The 22,616-nt window shown below is 40.4% G+C and overlaps 1 protein-coding gene across 1 annotated transcript; it reads right to left on the bottom strand.

The window, feature by feature from the left end:
* Positions 1–368: 368 nt before the first annotated feature.
* On the bottom strand, positions 369–4,421 carry LOC105920910 (myelin-associated glycoprotein; the record flags this gene model as incomplete). The annotated part of the gene is given in 13 exon segments (XM_012856567.3): positions 369–387; positions 476–503; positions 601–666; positions 744–773; positions 936–962; positions 1,146–1,187; positions 1,302–1,334; positions 1,416–1,451; positions 1,578–1,677; positions 1,771–2,067; positions 2,161–2,559; positions 2,649–2,752; positions 4,299–4,421. Coding segments are annotated over 12 exon segments (1,120 nt in total), but the record flags the coding sequence as incomplete, so codon positions are not given.
* Positions 4,422–22,616: the final 18,195 nt, after the last annotated feature.

The following is a 22,616-nucleotide window of genomic DNA, read 5'->3' as shown; positions in this document are numbered from 1 at the left end:
GTTTAAAAAATATCCAAAGCTTAGATGTTCTTTTCAAAAATGTATTATCATGTACATAACATTTGCCACAGGTTATCAAATACCAAATGAGACCCAATGTGTTTATATATATATATATATATATATAAATCACAATGAACAAGAGAGTTAACATTTGCATAAGCACTACAGGTGTACAAACGATAGCATAGCTGGTATTGTTAAACATGTAAACTGTATGCCTGTATGTGTAAAGTATGATAAGAGTAAAAACAAAGGATTCTGATGATTACATTGGTGAAATACTTTCATCAACTCTGACATTGAGAATATGCTCTTAGCTGTTTATACATTTCCATAAACATTTAGGTCGGCAGTGTTCATATAGTCATCATTGTCATCAATGTCCTGTGAAAGACAAACAATAGCACACATGGGTTAAAAGATTGGACTGAATTCAACACCATAGAATAATCAAATGAGAAACACATCATACCTTTTTGTAATTGAAGGATTTCGGCTGGCTTTATAGTCCCATCACAGCAGCAGAAATAACAATTAGAAAATCTTCATGTAAAATTATTATATATAAATCTGGTTTGTCTAAAGTACCATAAGTACCTTTTTGGAGATGGGCAGCGAGGCTTGCTCGCAGTCTGTCCACTACAGGAGGTTGCATTGTTGGGGCTGGTGAGTCAGATTTTACAATTAAAAAACACAAAAAGCATTTAACCTTTAAAAGTTTCTTGGATGCATCTATTTACCTCTGATTAAACTCATTCCTTTGAGGTCTCCTGTTAAATACAAAAGAAACAGCATATGTTTCACATTACAAATGAAAACACAAAAAGTTTGTTTAAGGGACAACCAATGTAATACAGAGAAAAAAATTGTTTCAGCCTAAAAATAAGATTAGCACATGAGGTTAGCACAACATGAAGTTGCTTGTGTTTTACCTTGAAAATCGGCTCCAAATAGACCTTCTGAGAAAATAAAGAAGAACAGAAACTATGCAAATGTTTTAGGAGACATTTTATCTAAAGTCAAAAAAGGAATTGCTCTATTACGCTAAAGAAAACTGCATATGCAATTTGAAACTGCAGAGTGGAAAATGCAGAACTAACCTTTATAATTTATAAAAGTAAATAAATAAAAATATATCTTGCCTTTGGTCAGGACGTGCTGGTCCTGAGGCACCAGAACGAAGCCTGAAATGTCAAAAACTGGAATGTACACAACTCCAATGTTACCGTAACAAGAATGAATATTTAACTGTCTAGCATTGAGAAGAAAATAGATTGCAAAGGGAGTTTATTTCTCACCGGCGAGACAGTCTAGACATCCTGTTCCACATGCTAAATGTTAGAGAAGGAAAAGTTATTATGACAAAGCCATTGAATATATATGTAACTGTGAGCAAACTTTCTTTTTTCTACCTGCCATCCTGGCTTTGAAGCTCTTGAATACGTTTCCTTAAAAAGATCAGCAAAATTCTTAAGATATTAGACATTTGCAGGAGAATGCGGCACATTGTGCTTTAGTGCTATTTATATTGTGTAGACTGTAAATTAAAATTAGTTTGCTACTTTGTTACTTACTTGTACTTTTTCACCATCAAAACACAGACGAGCCCAAAGATCACAGCGGTGGCAGCTACCGCAACAACGGGAATAATGATGTGGTTGTAGTTTTCCGTGCCTGCAAACCAAATGTATACCGTTCATTCCTCTTTTAATACAAACAACAGCATTTTTTTTTTCAAAACAAACAAAAACCAATATGTTGCCTCACGCTTCACGTTGAGCATGAAAGCTGTGGAGGAGCTCTTTCCTCCGTGAAATTTTGCTGTACAGGTGAGGTCGGTGTGGTCATCCTTCTCCTCAGGAATGAACACCAGGATGGACTCTGTTTCCCAGATCCCTCCATTAATGTCTTTATGGACTTCAATGATGTCATCCTTACTTCCCCGATTCCATGTAATTTCAGGCCAATGGGAGGAGCAGGTGTGGCGGATGGAACAGGTGACAGTGTAAGGTTTTCCTTCAACAGCTGACTTCAGTGGACCGAATTTGGGTTTACGTGGGTCATCTATGAGTAAAAATGCAGGTAACAGTTAATGGGGAAGTTGGTTAAACGTGAGATAATAAAAATGTACATAGACTTGATTAAATAACAACATACGGAGCATTTTGATTTCAGCACATTCCTCAACAAAGGAGAACTTATCACTAGTGGGTTTGTTGTCGTCTTTTTTCACTAATTCAATGCGGAAACAGAAAGGGCCGTTGTCATGATCTTTAACATCAACAATTTCTAAGGTGCAGTTGTCATCATCCAAATGTCCCAGCAACTTTGTTCGGCCCTTAAAGCTGTCCTGTATCTTTGTGTTATCCTCATGGTAGAAGATCTCATTCCAATTGTCTTTTCGATGCCAGATGCCCCTGAGTCTGGAGTTAGACAGTTGAGTACCAGGATGAGTGAAGGTACAGGGCAGCACAACACAAGAGCCGACCAAAGCCTCAATGTTTTTTACAACAGTGGCCTTCCAGTCTTCTTTTCCAAACACAGGGCTGAAAACAGCTGAAAAGGATATATTGGAAGCAAAGGAAAAAGTTACAGATTAGTAAGAAAAGAGAGAAAATGGATAAAGCGAATAGAAAATTATTTACCAGCCAAAGTCAAACACATCATGATCTTTCTCTTGTGGTCCATTCTTCTAAAGGTGGTAGTGATGGAAATCCCTCTGGGTTTGATCACTTAACTCTGAAGGACTCTAAATAAATAAAAAAAAATACACAAATGCAAAATATTAAATCAACCCTAGAGAGTCAAGAAAATTTTGTATACATCAAAAAGAAACCTATTTTTTTATCTTTTATATGATTAAAGAGAAATAAAAAGTCAATCGGATTTCACTCAAGCTACACTTGCATTAAAAGACAGCCTCGGAAAGAGGCAACCACAATTATGGTGATGAGAAAATACACCCCTTATCAGATCTTGGGTTTTAATGGGTTTTAATGTATAACTGCTTCACAGGAACCTAAAACTACTAAGTTACAAAATCAAGGGTACATAATCACACAACACCCAAAGAGTCCACTAACTACAGAAGATAAATACACCCAAGCACGCCTAGCCAAATGTGTAAAGCCCACAGCTAGTTTTGTGTGCTTTTTGCAATTATTATACATGTAATATTCCTTCAGAAAGATTTTTTTCAGTTTGGCAGCTGCCACAGATATTAATTGATGTGAGTTGATTGTTTTTGTTTGAATTTCCTGTATTTTCATGGAAATTGTCAGGTTTAGGACTCTTCACAGATGTTTCTCTTGGGCCCAACTTCTTTTTCCTTTTTTTGGATCATTATGATGTTGCCCCCCACCTCCCACCCAATCTCACTTCCCACATTCAGTTCCACGTATTTCCACACTTGGTAATTTGAAATCAGAGTATTAAATCATTCCTCGGGATGGGGGTTTTGGTCTGGATGAAGATTCAAAGAAAACTCTCCTGGGCATTTATTTAACGTTATTAACTACACCCACTAAATATTTTTTAATAATATTTGCTTTATTGGTGTTTTATGGAAATCTGAAAACTCCACATTATCTATCTGAATACGCACAAAGTCGCATAAGTTTTTAATCAGAAATTTGCCATCTAAAACTTTTGTACCATTATGGTGACATGGTAGACAACTGCTTTCTGCATGGAATAAATTGTTGACTGGTAAAGAATATACAGTAAAAAGTCTGAACAGCGTGTGCAGTTAAAGATGGTAAATACAATAACAGGAACATATTTTTTTTCTTCCAAGGAACAAGGTACTTTGCAGAAGTGAAACAAAAGCAAGATCAAAGCAGGTCTGAACTGGAGATGATAATGCAGCTGCACATCTTTTTCAAACATAGGTTATGAAGTTAATCATCCATGGATCACTAATAGTTAATTATTAATTTTGTCATTGCTTGTACTTTTAGAATTTTACTTTTACTTTCGGTTATTTACCTTTATTTTTATTTTTTTTTCAATAAGGTCATGTTTCTTAATTTTAAACTAATTTAACCATTTCAGTTATGCTACATTTCAAATGCTACCAACTGTTCAGAAAGTATCTGCACTCTGGTTTCTATTAATTTCCCAACTGAAAAAAAAAAATCTCATCAAGGGGAATCAAACGCAATAATATTTTTTTAAAACCCATTCTTGTCAATCTGTTTATCATAACACTGCTAATCTGCATTTACACAACACTAACCTCACATTAAATTAGAAAAATTATATTGAACAAATTTAAAAAAAATTCAAAATCTTACCCAATGGCGTTCTCTGTCTTTTCTGAGCTGTTCTGTAAAAACCCTTCCTTCAGAAGGATTTTTTGCAGTTTGGCAGCTGCCACAGATGTTATTAACTTATGAGAAATCTTAAGACTGTGTGTGTGTATAGGCAGTGAAGGCAGACATAATGATGTGTAGGAGGGGAGTGGTCTCAACTTAAAACCTCCTTCATATTTGTATGCAAATTTCTGCTTTATTGTGAAACCCACAATCTCTGACACTAGTAAAAACAAACAAACTGTAAAGCTCAAAATCTTACTTGTTTTTCACTTTCCAGTAGTTGAACTTCTGTAACCACGGTTTTTACTTCCCATACTGTAACAAGCTGGCCCAAACAAGCCCAACTCTGGTGTGGTTTGTTTAAAGCAGAAAAGTGGCTTCTGGTTGATCAATTGAATTTATTTCCCGAACAGTAACATAATGGTGTCGGGTCACTGCAAATCGCTCATCACAAATAGCTTATAAACAGCATACTACAACAGAGCATCACCTAAAATTCTAAATCTAGTATTTTACTATAAAACAAACATCTGAACAGATGACTGTGGGTGGCTGGAATAAAACTCTAGGGACCTCTGCAGTTAGTTGTTTTGAAAGATCGACATCTGATATAGCAAATGGAAGCTACTAACTGGAAACAAGGATGGGTGTAGATGTTGGTAGATAGACTGCATAAGACTTTATAGTTTTCTTTATAGTGGACTTCAGCCCAGCTTTCAACACTGTGGTCTCATGCTGACTCTATAGCACCACAACCTGGGATCGCTCTGCTCCTGTATCAGCGACTTCCTCACCAAGGGGCCCCAGGTGGTGATGATGATAGGGAAACGCACACTGCCCCACCGATGCTCAACACTGGAAGGCTGCAGGGCTGTGTCCTCAGCCCTGCTCTCTTCACCCTTTCCATCCATAAGTGCTCTGTTATCCATCTCACAAACAGGGTGATTTGAGAACTGGCATTCTTTTAACAGCAGACTCTGCACACATATGGAATAAATGAATTAAAACTTCTCCTCGACGTCAAGATTTTATTAACAGAAATAAATGAACATCCAGAGAACACCACTATGTTGTTTATCTGAATGATCACTATATTTCAATCAACAAATCTTCTCTAATTGGCTGGAGAAACTTAACATTAAGCTAAGGAATTATGTACACACAAAAGAAACAAGACAAGAAATAAAATAGTTGAAAACCATCGTCAGAGCATTTCAATGAATCCTGGTTCCCTACAGATCCAAGTCAGAGAACCAAAGTTCATCTTAGAGAATATGGAATGGGATCAAATTAGCTCAACTAACTTAGAACAACATTTGGTACGTGTTTCAACCTATTGACAATGCAAATCTGAGCTAGAGAAAACATTATTTGAGAAAAAACCATTTTGAACAATGATTTGCTCAGTCACAATCAATGGTAAATCAATGCCAAGGACATAATGACGCAGCGATTAGGGGAAATAACTCCCTAACCTCTGTGCCACTGTCGCTGACAATCAAGGACACTTGGTTTTATTAATGCAATTATTTCTCCAGGAAATGACTTAGTAACTTGAAAGCTAGATGCTGTAAGTGGACAATTGACTTGAAATGACGTATCGAGACACTTCCTGTGACCGTTGTTTACACTATTATTGAGTCTTCTTGATTATTGAATGAATGTTTACACTAGCTTCAGTTTACTTTAAAGTTATTCAAAACACCAATAAATTAATATTAATGCTCCTTTTCAATGCTGTAATAACGCTTATTGAAATGATGGACACAATATAATTTTGTAATTTTGATTAGATGTAATGTCACTGTGACCTGAATTTTGATTTGAGATATAGATAATATCTTAAATTTTGATATCTTGTGGGGTGACAATGGCACAGAGGTTAGGGGGTTTGTCTTGCAATTGGCGGGTTGCCGGTTCAATCCCCTTCTCTGACTGTCTTTGTCGTTGTGTCCTTGGGCAAGACACTTCACCCGCATTGCCTGCTGGCGGTGGTCAGAGGGCCGCCTGTGTCAGCCTGCCCCAGGGCAGCTGTAGCTACTTACATAGCTCACCACCATGAATGGGTTAATGACTAAGGCTACGTTCACACTGCAGCCTGAAGTGACCAAATTCCGATTTTTTTTTTTGCTCATATGCGACCTGTATCTGATCTTTTTATGACAGTCTGAACAACACAGATCGGATTTTTTCAAATGCGACCCAGGCCACTTGGATATGTGGTCCTGAATCCGATACGTATCTGATCTTTTCAAATGCGACCTGTGTCTGTACGGCCGGGTCGCATTCATCCGACCTGTACATCACCGATACTCGACAAACGTCACTATTCTGCGTCCTGCTATGCAGAAGCGGGAAGAAAGACGACACCCATAGCGGACAACAATGAGAAGAGCAGTCAATGGACGGAAAGCTCCGGTCAGAAAATAAATTAATGACCGCAAAATGCGCGCCAGCATTATAATCCATGTTTACTTCCGCAAACACTGAGGACGCTTTGCTACGTGTAACGTCATTGCATCCTCGAGTGCGCATGCGGGACACTTAGGTTGAACGCATTCAGTTCACACAGGAGATCACATACAAGTCGCATATATTTGGAAATGTGAACGACCACGCAAAAAAATCCGATTTCACAAAAAAATCGGAATTGAGTATTAAGACCTGCAGTGTGAACGTAGCCTAAGACTGTAGTGTAAAGCACTTTGGAGGTTGTCAAGACTAGTTAAAAGCGCTATACAAGTACAAGCCATTTACCATTTACCATAATGTCATTCTTACTAATCAAAACTAAATTACAGACATCTGTTATAACAAACAACTGATGAATGTTAAAATAGTATGAATCTTACATGGCAAAACTAAATAACAGATATCTATAATTAGAGTTTTGACTCAGATCTAATTACAGATATTCTGAATGACAAATTTGACAAGGCAATATTGTGTTGTAGATATCAGTTAATATCAAGTGATTTAAATGTTTTAAGTATTGCCACAGTCTGACTCACAGGCAGACGGCTGCTGCCTTGTCCTGAAACCCGCCTCGGCAGCTCTGGTTCTGGCCATTGCTCAGTCACCCCTTGAGCCAGTGGCTCAAACTGATAAGGCTATGGTCCCCTGGTCTCCATAAAGTCTCCCTCAACCTACGGTGACAAGAGGGATGAAAATCCTACACCTCAAAAGATCGAACCATGGTCCAACTCTGCTCAGTCTCCTTGATGGCAAATCATGCTAGGTGCTGCTTTGCCTCCAACACAGCCCCCTTTCCTTCCCGCATATCTCTGGCCACTGTGACAGAATTTTTTTTTAATTTGTCTGGGATTGTCTGGGATTATGCTTTTATATGGAGGAGAGTTACACTTTAAGCACTCTAACACTAACACTCTAGCACTTTAACACCTGCGGCTGACACCCACCTGCAGGAAGAAGGTAGTGTAACCATTCTTTCAGAAGCCATGGTTCAAGAGAGGAGCATAAAGAGAGGGAACAGCAAGGCGGATGAGTCTCTGATTGGATGGAGGTAGGCAATAAAGTTTCTTCGATTGAACATCCGCTTTAAGATCCATTTTAGAACCTTTATTAACTTCCACACTTGTCTGAACCACAGAGTCAGTTAAACCACCGTTAAAATCTCCCCTCACTGTGCCGAACCACACCCTTCAAGACACACCACACATATTCCTCCGCTCAAATTGTTCCAGGCCTGAATTTAAAGACATTGATCAAATAAACACACATTCCTGCTGCACAGAACGACATGACTGACAATCCCTGCCCAAGTGCTGTTTAAATTATTTAATGCTTACCAATTCCCATGCCCCAAAAAACATTTGGGGCAGGGGGGGATTGGTTAAAAAAAGAAGAGTGTGAAACAGATAACAATTAATGTGATACCAGTTAAAGCCTTTTTATCTGACATCAGATTGCAGAATAAAATTAAATAGCAAATAATGGCACGTCACAGGTAATTATATAGTAATAATAATAATATCATCTTTATTGTCATTGAAACATACATTACAATGAAATTTGTTCTCTGCTTTTAACCCATCGCCCTAGGGGAGCAGTGGACTGTCATGTGTGGTGCTTGGGGAGCAGTCTGGGATTAAGGGGCTTGCTCAGGGCCCCAGAGTGCTGGCGCTTGAACCGGGTATTTGCATCCTTCTCTGAGTGCAAGCGCGCTGCTCTAACCGCTCGGCCAACACTACCCATACACCGAGATGCAGCTTGGTAGGCGCTTTGGGGTTAAGTGCCTTGCCCAGGGGCACATTGACATGTGGCAAGGAGAAGATAGAATCAAACCAACAACCTTCGGATTGCCAGACGACTACTCAACCCATCAAGCCACAGTCGCCCTGTGGTGCTTGGAATTGGACAATTAAGATTGGTGATTTAGATGAAGTTTCAAAAAGTTTAGGATGGTGTGCATATGACTAATACTTTACCCTAAATCAGTATAACAGATATAAGAATTCGATTTCAAAAGGCCTGGCTGATTATCTTGGATTCATCCACAAGATGGCACTAGAGGACCAACTCTGCTATAATTCAGAATAGATTCAGGAAAAGAAAAACGTATCATTGAAAATTGGTGGTTTCAATAAAAGTACATGAATTAAAACAGTTAAATATTAAAAAGGATGAAATGTGTAGCTGATTAATTAATCAATTATTGAATATTTTTTTATTATCATTATTGTTTTGTTGAATTTGATGCTGAAGCTACTACCCCCGCGACCCGACCCCGGATAAGCGGAAGACGATGGATGGATGTGTTTGATGGCACAGAATTTGGCCCAGTATCTATTTTATTGAGTCATTTATTTATTTATATATACATTCATAATTACAGTAGGATTGGTCCACCATACTCCATAGGGTACACACTGGACAGGTGTTTTTGGATCATGTCTTCAATTATTTATCCTTAATGTTTCACGTTGTGATAATATTAGTTCCTTGTATCCTGGTTAAGTTATATATCTGTTTCCCTTTCTGCCTGTCACCATTCTCTTTTCCCTTAGCTCAATACCTTTATTGTTTTCACCTGTCAATCATTATTAGTTGATTGCTTTCTGTAGCCCTCTTCATTGCCTCTCTGTTCTTCTCCTCTATTTAAAACGACCTGTGAGTTCCCTTAGTGGTTGGAGCCTCTTTTGTGATTACCTCTGTAATGCTTTCCTGCATTCTGTCAGTCCCTGTTCTGTCCCAGTTCTGTGCCTGTAAGTCTGTTTTTCATTTATTAAAGCTATAGTTGGTAATCCTGCCCAGAAACACTTTTTGCTACACTGGGTAAAATGGACCTTCCATCCTGATAGTAGTCAATACATTATGTATTCAGATAAAGAAGTTTAAATTAAATCTCTCTGAGGCCTATACAAACTTACCAATCTTTACTATTTAGTCCAAATTGGTCAGAGGATTGGTCCTGCCCTCACCCCCTCTGTCCTTCATGTTCCGGGGTTTCACCCTATGTATTGGTTGTCCCACATGCCAATCATTGTGCCAATGTCCATGTGCATTTCTTGCTAGTTTCCAATTCCTGGCTGTGCATGCGCACTTCTAGTGTTTCTGTATCTGGTTACCTTCAATGTTAGCTGTCCATTGTTGCTCCGCTGCTCTCTCTGTATACTTTGAACATGGTTCAGAGTCACAAGAAGCAAATCAAGTTCAAGTTTATGCGAGGGAGAGGAAGACTGCAGTAGAAAGAAATAAGACCAGAGCTTATTTAGTAGATTTTTTTTCACGCGATCCTCCTGAGGAGTGGAAGAGCAAGTCAGACGGTCTTGCACATATGCAATTATTCAAAAGGGATTTGGGAAAACTTCCGGAAAAATTTCAGACTCTGCCTTTAAACCACTTCTCATCTCATCATGCAGCTTTCTGGCTCTTGTCTGCTTTCTGGGGCTTGTTTCAATAAGGAGGTTCAACCAACTCTGAGTTAAAACTTGAACTCTGAGTTGACTTACCCTGAAATGGGAAACTCTGAGTTTTGGGTTTCAGAACAGCTGAAATGAGTTAGTTCAATCAACTCTGAGTTGACTGACTCTGAGTTAAGCGCGTGCACCACAACTATAAAAAGCCGTTATCAATGGAGCGCAGATATTACGAGTCACCATGGCAACAGCGTCAGACAAAAAAACGGTGGGCATATTTCTCACCAGCAGAACTGGATGTGCATATGCAAGCATATGCAGAATTTGAACATGTATTTAAAAAAAAAAAAAAAAAAGCAACATTGCTGCAGCGGCGAAAGAGAGAGAGTTAGCTTGGGTGAAAATAGCTGCTCGAGTCAATGCGTAAGTTTACATTTTAATTACTTTTATACAGTGTTGGGTGTAATGAATTAAGTTACTAAGTCATCTAAATACTGTAATTAAATTAAAGACTATAAAACAATAGTGGATTTAATATCAAATTTTAAAAGGTATATTTTTAATTTAACTTTCTCCCTCTAGTTACACACTTTGGTCAATTTAAGATTAATTCATGCAATTGGATATTGTTTATTTGAAAGTATTAGAAGTGCAGTTTCTTGTCTCTCCTTGTGGTGTTCATGTGGTTGTATGTTTCTTTGTTTGGTCCCTGCTGGATGTGCATGTTATTTAATAATATTGTCCAAATAGGTCAGCACTCAATCAGGATTAAGAGCTATTTTTACACTTCTTAAGGGCTAGTGACAGGCAAATGGTATGGTCTGGTGTTTCACCCCATATGCAAACTCAAGACATTTTCTGTGTGCTGGATAAATGGTTATTATGAATGAAGCTGTACCTGCGCTTATCTATAAATGTCACGTAATGTCCAAGGTGGGTGTTTAAAAATGCAAGATTGTGGCATTGTATTGAAACCATGGTATGGAAACAAGCATCACATTCTAAATGTGGATAAAACAAAGGAGATGGTTGTAGCGTGGTTGAACTGTGATGTAGCAGATGAGGAAAGCGGAGCCCAGCTCTCACTGGAAACAATTCCGATTTACCAAGCTCTGACACCAGTCCTACATAGGGGTGGGCGATATGAAGAAAATCTAATATCACGATATCTTTGGGATACATCATGATACACGATATGTATCACCTTATGTTCAAATAACCTTGAAAAACAAATGTTTTTAGTTACATAGTGCATTGGTATATCTCAAATTAACGTGTAAATTTTTTTTGTTTGAAATATTTATTGCAAAATAAAATTTATTTAAATGTTTTATAGCCATTTTTTTTAACCACAGCTGCACATAGAAACCTTTCACAAATTACAATATTGTCACATTAGAACCATTTCGTGGTCAACACTGAACCTTAAAAAACAGAACATCCCAACGGCCAAAAGGAACACCAAGGAAAAATCTGATACAAAATAAACCTGAAATAAAAGGTGCTCCTTTGTGCTTAAGACATAAAAAATGTATAATTAAAAATGTGATAGTCCCAAAAACAAAAGCTTGTATTGTGACTATAAAATCAACTGACCAGTCGCAGCTACATATTCAGAGCATCTCAAAAATATTTTCGTTGCTCTTTAGGTGCTGGGAAATTTTAAACAAATGTTGTTGTTTTTTTCTGTGATATGGGATTTAGCAAAAGAAGACACCTATTTCAACAGTTTTACTGCTGGGTTAATTAAAATTTCGTTCGGTGTGTGTGTGTGGAGGGGGGGGGGGTGTCGACATGCGGAGTTTAAAAGACTCTTCCTTTTACACTGGATGACGTTTTAGGTGGAACAAATTTGTGCTACTGCTACCTTTTTTATGGCAATGGTGTTACGGCATTTTTGCAAATTATCGCATTTTGTTTCGACATCCTTCTCGTGAAATCCAAACCACTGCCATATTACTGATCCAGTGCTGTTTCTCTTCAGACTCGTTTTCTTGTTTACCTGAGACACACGCTGTCGCCATAGCTCTCGCCATAGCTCTCGCTGTCTAGTCAACGCAAGTAAGTGCATGGGTTCGTTGTTGTGTGTGTGAACTCTTTCTGGTTTGGAGGAGGAGCAAGTGATGCATTCATGGCATTTGGGAAAAACTAAACTCATTTGGGAAAAACTAAACTTACGGTGAATTAAATACAGTGGCTAAATCTTGCCATGGAAATTTACACTCTATTGTCGCGATAAAGTCATTTTAACCATCGTGCCGAGGAAAACTTGAGATTGCCCACCCTTCCTATAGGTACCTAACTGCCCGTATTAAAGGGTCCGGTGCACCCCGCATCCGATCCCCCAAGGGACACGGTCGAATGCCTTCTTCAAGTCCACAAAGCACATATAGACTGGTTGGGCAAATTTCCATGTACCCTGCTGAGGGTGTATAACTGGTCCAGTGTTCCATGACCAGGACAAAAACCACACTTCTCTTCCATAATCCGAGATTCAACTATCAGATGGACCCTCCTTTCCAGAACCCTTGAATAGACCTTACCAGGGAGGCTTAAAATGTTCTCCTTCTTCTATTATGTGTCTCGTTATATGTGTGCCTTTAAGCAATGAGGGTTTTTTTACGTAGGATTTCTCATACTGTAAAGTTTTTTACATTATGATAAATTCTTATCTTTTTTCCCTCCACTACCCCGATGTTCTTAATCTTCCTTCATCAAATTTTCAAGGGCAGCGCCTCGTAGTCTCCGTGTAGACGGGGTCTGGGGCTGGTTGGAGGAAGTAGGCTGCACTGATAGCAGCAGCCGACTGGCTGCGTTCCTTGGCAACACAAGGCCTCAGTCAATCGTTCCCCCAAAATGTTTGTTTGTTTAAGTGTATGTGATGGACGGTTGCACTGGAACTGATTTTTCGATTGCAATGCAAATTGTAATTGACAATAAAATTTAATTGATTGATTAAGAGTGTGATCCCGCTGTAGTTGGAACACACCCTCCAGTCCCCATTTTAGAATAGGGAGACCACCAACCCAGTCTGCCAATCTGGGGAACTGCCCTCTTTGTCCACACAATATTGCAGAGTTGCGTTAACCAACACAGCCCCACAACTTCTAGAGACTTAAGATAGTCCGGGTAAATCTCATCCACTCCCGGGGCCATGCCACCAAAGAGCTATTTAACCACCTTGGTGACCTCAGCACCAGAGATAGAAGAATCCGACCCAAAGCCCCCAGGCTCTGCTTTTGCTATGGAAGACATGCTGGTGGGATTGAGGAGGGCTTTAAAGTATTCTGCACACCGAGTCAAAGTCAGGAGCATAGCATTCCCACTATAAACAGTGTTGGTGCTCCAGTGCTTACCCTTCCTGAGATGGGCCAGAACTGCTTGGTAGCCATACGGAAGTCTTTCTCCATGGCCGCTCCTAACTCCTCCCATGTCTGAGTTTTTGCCTCACCGACCATCAAAGCCGCATGTTCCTTTGACTGCCAGTACACATCAGCTTCTTCTGGAGTTCTATAGGCCAACAAAACCCGATGGGACTCCTTCTTCAGCCTAACAGAATCCCTCACCGCTGGTGTCCACCAGCAGGTCAAGGGTTGCCACCATGCCATGCACTGATAACCTTGCAGCCACAGCTCTGAGTAACCACCTCAACGATGAGGGCACGGAACATTGCCAAATCAGGCTCAATGTCCCCAACCTCCCTTGGAGCATGTTTAAAGTTCTCCCAGAGGTGGGAGTTAAAGCCAAGTCTCATGGGAGACTCTGCCGGACATTCCCAGTAAACCCTTACAACACGATTGGGCCTGCCATGTCTGACAGGCATCCTCTCCCACCATTGGAGCCAACTCACCACCAGGGGTCCGTTCTTCGTACGTTGCTTAAAACATCCAAGATCAAATGACACATCCAAGATGATTTCTAATCATGATCCGGCTAATTGGGTTCTTCCAACACACCTGTTGTTTACGATTAGTACGGCTGGATTGAGTTATCTGAGACAACTGCGCGTTCATGCGTTTGTTTAAAAGGGGAAATGTATCGATAGTAGAAACAATGATCAGCAGCGCTGCTATTGGCTGGCCAGCATGGCCAAAGAACGCCCACAGTTTTTCTCCCAAGCAGAACAAGAGCTTTTACGTAATGGAAGGTTATGTCGAATTTGACTCATTAATTAAAACACCTCAAAATCTGTTAAAGCCAGAAGAGAGGGCTGGCAAAAAGCAGCAGACAAATTAATGCGTGAATACTGTCCATGGTAGATGTTTCTATCACTTTCTATAGTATGTATTTTTAGCATTTTAATAATCTCATATTTACTTTGTTCTTTTATATCAGAGCCCCCACAGGACCCACTAGAATATGGGGACAAGTAATAGTGAAATACAAGAATATTCTACAAAATGGTAGCCTTTAATTATTATACTTTATTTTAAAAAGGCACTTGTTATGTCAAGAGATCCAAATTTCAGTGTCATTCCTTAGACATGGGAAGTAAAGGACACGTGCAAACTGGGAATTTTAACAAAAAAAAAAAATCTTTATCCAAAATAAATGAAAATTTTCCTTTTCCAATTCATCCACAGTTTACACGGTAAAACTGTATTGCTCCGTGGCTAGATAATCCATCCATAGTTTTTTCTAAAACAATATACGGCTCGACAGGAAGCAAGCCTTTCAAAGTAAACTAAACTTCACAATAAAATGGCCTGAACAAATCTTCTTACTGAATAGGATAAAAATAAAAAGCAAGCCATCATACAAATAACTTAAATATTTTAGATTTATGGCTCCAACACCACTTTTTCCTCTTTAAAAACCACTGTTAAATGATGTGTTTGTCTGTTTATAACAGCCACCAAGAAAATCTCTCTACAATTACACTGTCGCGCTGCGCTAAAGGATCCTGTCTATTGCGCAATTAATTCGAAAAACTCTGCAAATTATTCTTGCACCTTCCGCAACACGTTGCAGTTGTAAAAATGGACATGGCTACGGCAGACTTCCCTATCTCCTCCGCTTATACAGCCGTGATCTAATCTTGTTTACATGAAATAAGCCTGCTCTCGAGCAGGCTTAAACTGGCGCACATGTTGCTATGACAACAAGTGCAGGATGTCTTTCGAAGAACCAAACGATCCAAGATCATGCCAAATCGTCAACAATGAAATCCTGCTAACTGAGTTAGCGACGTACGAAGAACGGACCCCAGGTAGTGGTTGGTGGAGAGCTCCGCCCCTCTCTTCACCCGGGTGTCCAAGACATGCAGCTGCAGGTCAGATGAAAAAACAACAAAGTCAATCATTGAACTACAGCCCAAGGTTTCCTGGCACATATGGACACCCTTATTCTTGAACATGGTGTTCATTATGAACAATCCATGATGAGCACAGAAGTCCAACAACAGAACACATTTTGGGATCAGATCAGGTAGGCAGGTCCTCCCAACCACACCCCTCCAGTTCTCACTGTCATTGCCTCTGCTACGCAGTGTTGTATTTTCTCTGGTATTAAAAAAAAAACAACAAGAAAGGCATTATTTACTAACAAATTGTACAAAATTCAAAGCGTAAAATGCCAAAATAATAATTTATATGACAGCAGGACATGATAATCTATCATAAAAACTTTATATACAACCACAGTGAGCTACTGACGTGTAAATAAAAAAAAGTCAAAATTGTGGCTACATGAGGCCACGATATGGGGGGGTGGGGGGAAGACGTCTGGGGGGGGGGCTTATGTTGTGTGAGCCTCGCCTCGGGCGGCTCCCTTCACCCCCTCTCGCATTTAGACATTGAGGGTTCTGGGTAGTTGCTTGGAGGGGGGCGCTGGCACCAGCTTCCTTCCGGAGGGGGGGTGGGCTGTGCCGTGCACCCCCTTCGGTGCTCCCAGTTTTAAACACACCTGAGATCAACATGCAACAACACAACATCTGAGGGGGCGTAGGGAGGATCGGGGGTCTTTTGCACACCCCCGGTCTCCAATCGCGGCACGGAGTCTGGGGCCTGGAGGAGGTGCGGACCACTGGGTCTGGGGTCTTGGCGGGGGGCTGCTGCGGGTAGCCAGCGGCATACCGGGTCTGGGGCTGACGCCTCTGCTCTTCCCAGGAAGTGATAGGGGGCAGGGGTGGCTAGGGTAAGGTCGGGGAGGGAGGGGGTCAGGCACAGGCAGTCGTATTGTTGAATTGTGGTCACCCCCCCAGTTGGGATTTTTGGATGTGAATGCTATGTGGGAATGTGTGTACAGCGTCCTTTTTTTGTGTCTGTGTGTGGCGAGTGGGGCACAAGGGAGGGATGGTGTGAATGAGTTTTTTTTTTTTTTTTTTTTTTTTCCCCCCCGGTATGGGCCCGGTCCGCTCCATCTCCCAAGAACATCTCAAGTCTCCGATAGGTGCGGGGTTACAGGTCCCCTGACTCCTGCCTCTGTGCTCGGGGAAGGTGGGTCTTCGGTTCTCCACAACCACTATCGAACTATTTCCTTCTGGATAATTTTCACCTAAACTAGTGCACTCTCACAAACTCCCACAGGTGCTGGGTTCCAGGTATTAAATGTTCACTTATATACAGAAAGGCTATAATTTTTTTTTCTTTTACTTTCTTTTTTTAGGTATCACATTACACATGTCAGCTTAAATAATAATACATATGATTTAGCAATGGTATCAAGGTGTTACTCGATTGTATCTGTTGCTTTATGTCTGTTGGTTGTGCTGTTCTTTTTGTGTCTCTTTCCAGGTGATGGTGTAATGATCAGAGGGAAAGGACCCAGAATTCAGCCAGACCAGCAGAGGTTTCTTTTAAAAGAAGCTTTTTAATCACAAAATCAAAAGAACAGGGGGCAAATCCAAACTGGCTGTCAAAACAAAAAAATGACACAAAAAATAAAAAAACGAGCAGGGCAGACAAGGCAGGAACAGACCGGACAGAATGGCTCAGGTTTCTGGACGAAAAGGGGTCAAAAAGCAAACCAACGTACAGAATTTGCAGGAGGAGACTCACCCAAACTCAACAGGACAACCTGGCACTGATGTCTGGTCTCAGCAGTTTATATGGAGGTGGAATCAGGTGAAGCCGGTGAGAGGTGATTGCAGCAGGGGTGGAGTTAGGCAGGTGTGCAGAGTAAGTAATTAGACCAGACATCAGTGCTGAGGCTCAAAACAAGAACAGATCAAAAATTCAAACCTAAACTAAGAAGCTTCTGAAGACATAACTAAAACAGTAAACAAGAATCCAGACTAGACATAACTCAAAAAACAGCCAGAAAATAAAAGACAGGAGAGAGAAGGAAAACTAAAACTAACATAAACCAGAACAGAACTCAGAATATTACAGATGGAGTAGACAGAGGACGTTTTATCATTCTCTTCCTTTTATCTCTTCTTTCTTTCACCTCTTCTCTTTCTTTTTTTTCTCTTCTTGTTTTTCTTTTACTCTCCTACTTTCCCATTGTAGTGTCCATATAATTTGAAATTCTCCCTGCAGGAATCACAATAAAGCTATTTACATGCACAAATCAAGTGGAGAATTATGGCGAAAGCTGTTTGCTCCACTTGTGAAAGCAAAATCTGTCGAGCTCTATTTGGCATTAAGATATCAATTCTTATTGCCACATTGCTAGACAGGACACTGGAGATAAAATAAATAAATAAATAAATTGTGGCTATGCACATTTCATTAAAATTATGGTTTACCTAGAATGCATTAGTTATTCTCAATAATACCAAATAAACCACCATTTGACTGGTTTAAACCTCTGGACTCCTCCATCTCTAAATTTCACTTTAAGGATACCATACCTCCTCCCCCGCATTAGCTTAAAACGCTACAAAAGGCAAACATAAAGGCACAAAACCACAAAATGGTTAAAACATAATCGTTTTGATGAGCCTTGGCTAGACACAGTACAGAAAATATGTGATGATATCAATATTTCTGAGTTGATAAATAAACTGTTTTTTTTAACAGGTATGCATCTGGGGACACTAGGTTGGGAATATGTAAACGTCACTGTGTACCTGGTTTTCCTTTTGTCCTGCTCTTCAACTGAGCAATGCAACGTGCACCGATGCTGATATCTCAGCAGTTTTAGGTTTACTGTGCTGTGCAATTATACACTGTTAAAAGTTATTTAATGTTTCATAAATAATGTTAAGTATTGTCTCGTGATAATCAGCTCTTAAACTGATATCGAGACAATGGTTGCAAGGGATGAATTCGAGCACTAGTGATCTTTAAACAGCAAATTCTGCACACACATAGAATGAAAGAAGTTACTTGTTTACAAGTTCACTAATTTAATAACAGAAATAAAATGAACATCAATCAATCAATCAATCAATCAATTTTATTTGTCAACTGCAATTTGCATTGCAATCGAAAATTCAGTTCCAGTACAACCATCCGTCACATACACTTAACAAACATTTTGGGGGAACGATTGACTGAGGTCTTGCATTGCCAAGGAACGCAGCCAGTCGGCCGCTGCTATTTCAGCGCAGCCGTTAGGTGTGTTCCTCCAAACTGCCTCAGACCCCGCCTTACACGGAGTCCACAGGCGCTGCCCTTGAAAATCTGTTGAAGAAAGATTTACATTGGGGGAGTGGAGGGAGATAAAAAAGACAGGTGCTTCACAATTTATGTTTCCACATATATTGTGAAGCATCCGACAAAAAACCTCATTGCATGAGAAGCACAAATATTTACGAGACACATATATGCAGAAAGGTAAACATTTGAATGCTGGTCGGGTGCAGTTCGTCTGTATTTGTGAGCATCAGTATGTGTGTCTGGGTGAAAGTTTATATTTCCCTGGGGCTCTCCTGAGGCCATTTGTCCTTGGTCTTATTCGGCAGCCAACAGTTCAGAGAAACCTCCACAGATGGTAGCGGGGAAGGTGAGGGAGGAGCAGGGGATTTGTGCGATGCCGCCATAACAACTCAGGGAGAATTTGATAGTGGAAAGTCTGATTTGAAAAACAAAAAAAATTTGTTATGAGAACAAGCTGAACCCAACTCTTCCTTCAGCTTTAGAGTCTTTTCGCCGCTGTCTCCTGGATCCAATTCCAATATTCCAATCGATGGGCTAGTTAACGTTCACACTTCCAGGTTTTATCCAATCTCACCTCTGTGTACCACAACCATGGTCAACTTATCAAGCCGTCCGTTTTGTTCATTCAACGCCTTAGTGATCACGTTGTTATGCCAGAAGCTGTTTGAATATGCTTATTATTATTATTAATTATAATTTGGTATTATAATTTAAGTAATAAGTCATTCAACTTAAAATTCCGCTATAACAAAATATAGTTCAAATGGTGGTGATGTTAGGCTAAAAGCTTGTAATGATTTATACTACTAATGCATTAGTTAATTATCTGTTATGAACTCATTTATGCTGGAATAAATGTTCTGGTCGGATTTTAACCGAAGAGGTTTATCCGGCAGACTGTGAGAACCCCAATATAACTGCAATTAGAGTGTAAATACTTATTCCCTATCACCCATCCACCGTTAATGTATCTGTGTTAATATCAGATGTCAACTCCGATAGGAGGTAGCTCTGAATTCTGAATAACCATGCAACTGTGAATTGGATTGAACACAAAACAATTTCTATTTCGCAGTTGTTGTTTTTATTGAACCAAAAGCAATTCCCTGTTACAGTAATTCTCTGATTCAACAACCTTGGAAATCTTACTCATTACTAAAACTAAACATGCAAAATATATATGTGGAAATAAAAGAATAAAATAAAAAAACAATGGATTAAAATGAGCGGTTAGCAAATCTAAGTCCAGCTCACGGTTGTTTAACACCGCCTTCAAAACATCGGCATCTGACGTAGCAGCATTGACAGACAGGACGGCTTTGAGAGTCCCACTGGACGCTTTGATGTCCTACAAAAGCTATTCCGGCTAAGCTACCAACAGTTCAGTCACCCGACACCCTCCCAAGATAGCGACTATGATGACGTATGATCTACAAGCTTGCGTGATGCGTGAGGGGAGGTCCTGATGATGCAGTCAGCGCTTACACTAAAGCGGGCGGTGCCTCGGCCAGAGGGGAACGGCTGACTGAACAGTTAAACAAACCGTGAACTGAGCTCTAACAAAGAGATTTAACTGCTGATAAGCGGGAAGCAAAGATGGAAACGATGAGAGAGAGGAAAAAGATGGAAGAATTCGGAAAAAGAGTTACAGCAGGACCCGCAGCGGGGTCTTTACGAACCACAAAATCAAACACAGCCGAAGTCGCTTTCACAAATGCATGCACATACAAAGAAAATATTCAGCAAAATAAACCCAACTCCGTCTTGGAGTAAAAAGCATTAACCTTATCCTACACCTGCCTAGGCACTTCTGAAACAGCCTGTGGGTGAAAAAGAAATAAAAAGGGGAGAACCTCGTTACTTTGAGGTGATTCAGGAGTGAAATCCCGGCTTCGGGGTCCGCGAGTGTCCTGGAGCTCTTGACGACCGCAGATGCGCCGTTGTAGGCAGGAGCGGGCACAGGGGAAACGGGATGAAGAAGCTCCTTCGTCTCTTCCTCCAGGCTTACAGTCGCTTTGCTCGGCCCAGCAAAAGCGTAGTCCTCTTTCAATCACTGGGAAATAAGGCAGCTCCTAGTCTTTGATCAAAGAGAATTAAAAATACCTTTTAAGTCGACCTCCTGCGTTCGCAAAGCAGGGAACGAAGTTTGCTTTGAAATATCTCGGTCCAGCGAGAAACTCGAGCACGTGGCGTGGGGGGGGGGTTTGGAGTAACAGCTGTGTGTCTTCCCAGGTTGGCGGTGTGCCAGGGAAGAAGGGAGATTGTCGTGCGTGACCGCAATAAATGCATTTTCTCTAGTAACGTTATCTCTCCACTCCGTTGTTACGGCGGCGGCCATTTTTGAGCCGTGTTGCATGATGGGAGTTGGTGGCCATTTTGACCACATTGCATCATGGGAAATACAGTCTGTCACGTCCCGAATTAATGCAGTTTCGTCACGTCTGAACTGCCATTACAACGTTGACTGCCGCCGGCAGTCTCATCAAGGCCATGTTGACCGCCAGCAGCTTCTGAAGTTGTTGATACATTAAATAGATGTATCCCGCAAATAAAAGTTCCGTCGGGACCAGCTGACGAGATCCATAATTTCCTTTGAGCTTTCTGTTGCTATGAAGAAATGGCACAAAAGACACAAAACAACCATGTGTAACGCATCACACAACATTTCCCAATAAACTATTTAACCTGTCCCTTTGGGTCTCTTTGTCCAAACTGTCCATGCCTCATGTGCATTTAGTCCACTTTGGTCATCCAAGGAAGGCATTGAAAAAGGGGACCGTTGTTCCTTCAGTAACAGCTAATGGCTTAGCAGCAGCAACATGTGGTTGGGATCGGCCTGGGCTCTGCGGTCATGAAAATGGGTTGCTTTGTCGGCTTTCCAGCTTCGTCTGGAGTTTGCTTTCCTGTAAAGGCTAACAAAAATTAACACAGCTGATTTGGCAATCTGTACTTCGCGGCTCGTTTGCACAGAAGTCAGAGTGCAACTTAGCTTTGTTCCAGAAGTCCTCCGATACTAGGAAGGTCCTCCATCGGAGCAGGCAGATGAGTTTCGCAGCACTTTCCGTGCAGCTGGGGTTTTTTGGGCCTTGAGTCACATGGCTGCTGGTCAAATCAGACTCTGGATCAGTCGTTGCTGGCAGTTTCTCCGATGCCCGGGAGGAGCTGAGTTTCAGAGCGGCTTTTGTCTCCCTCAGCTCTTGGCCTCTTCCAAGCCCCATGTGTGGCTCCTGCAGGGAAGTAAAGGTAGCTTTGTCCTGGAGTCCTCCAGGAAGGAGTAGAAGACTGAGACTTTGTCCTATGGAGAGTTTTAAAGCAACAGGAAACCCCTGCTGAATGCAGTCTGAAGAGATCTTGAGTGGGGAGGAGTCTGGGTTTGCAGCAGGCATAGAATTCCTTTTGTTACCTCCTTTATACTACTGGTCAGAATTCAATCTGACATAAATTATTCATCATGGCTTTAACATTTCACAAAAACTGCCACAATATCTGTAAGAGTTAAAACAAGAAACTATATATTCAAAACTTAGATTTTCTTGTCAAACATTTATTTTCACGTACATAACACTCACCACAGTTATAAATCAAAGATTAAATGAGGAACAATGCATATTTTTGTATATCTGATAGATAGATAGATCACTGTGAGCAAGGGTTTCACCAGTTGAAAAGGACAGTACAGATTTATAGATGTTATCATAGCTGGCATATTTAAACTCAGAATATATATCTATATGTATATGTACAGTATATATATATATATATATATATATATATATATATATATATATATATATATATATATAATATATGTGTGTGTGTGTGTGTGTGTGTGTGTGTGTGTGTGTGTGTGTGTGTGTGTGTGTGTGTGTGTG

The sequence above is a fragment of the Fundulus heteroclitus genome, unplaced genomic scaffold, assembly GCF_011125445.2.
Source record: "Fundulus heteroclitus isolate FHET01 unplaced genomic scaffold, MU-UCD_Fhet_4.1 scaffold_923, whole genome shotgun sequence".
Classification (NCBI taxonomy): Eukaryota; Metazoa; Chordata; class Actinopteri; order Cyprinodontiformes; family Fundulidae; genus Fundulus; species Fundulus heteroclitus.
This window is presented reverse-complemented; position numbering and strand designations above follow the sequence as displayed.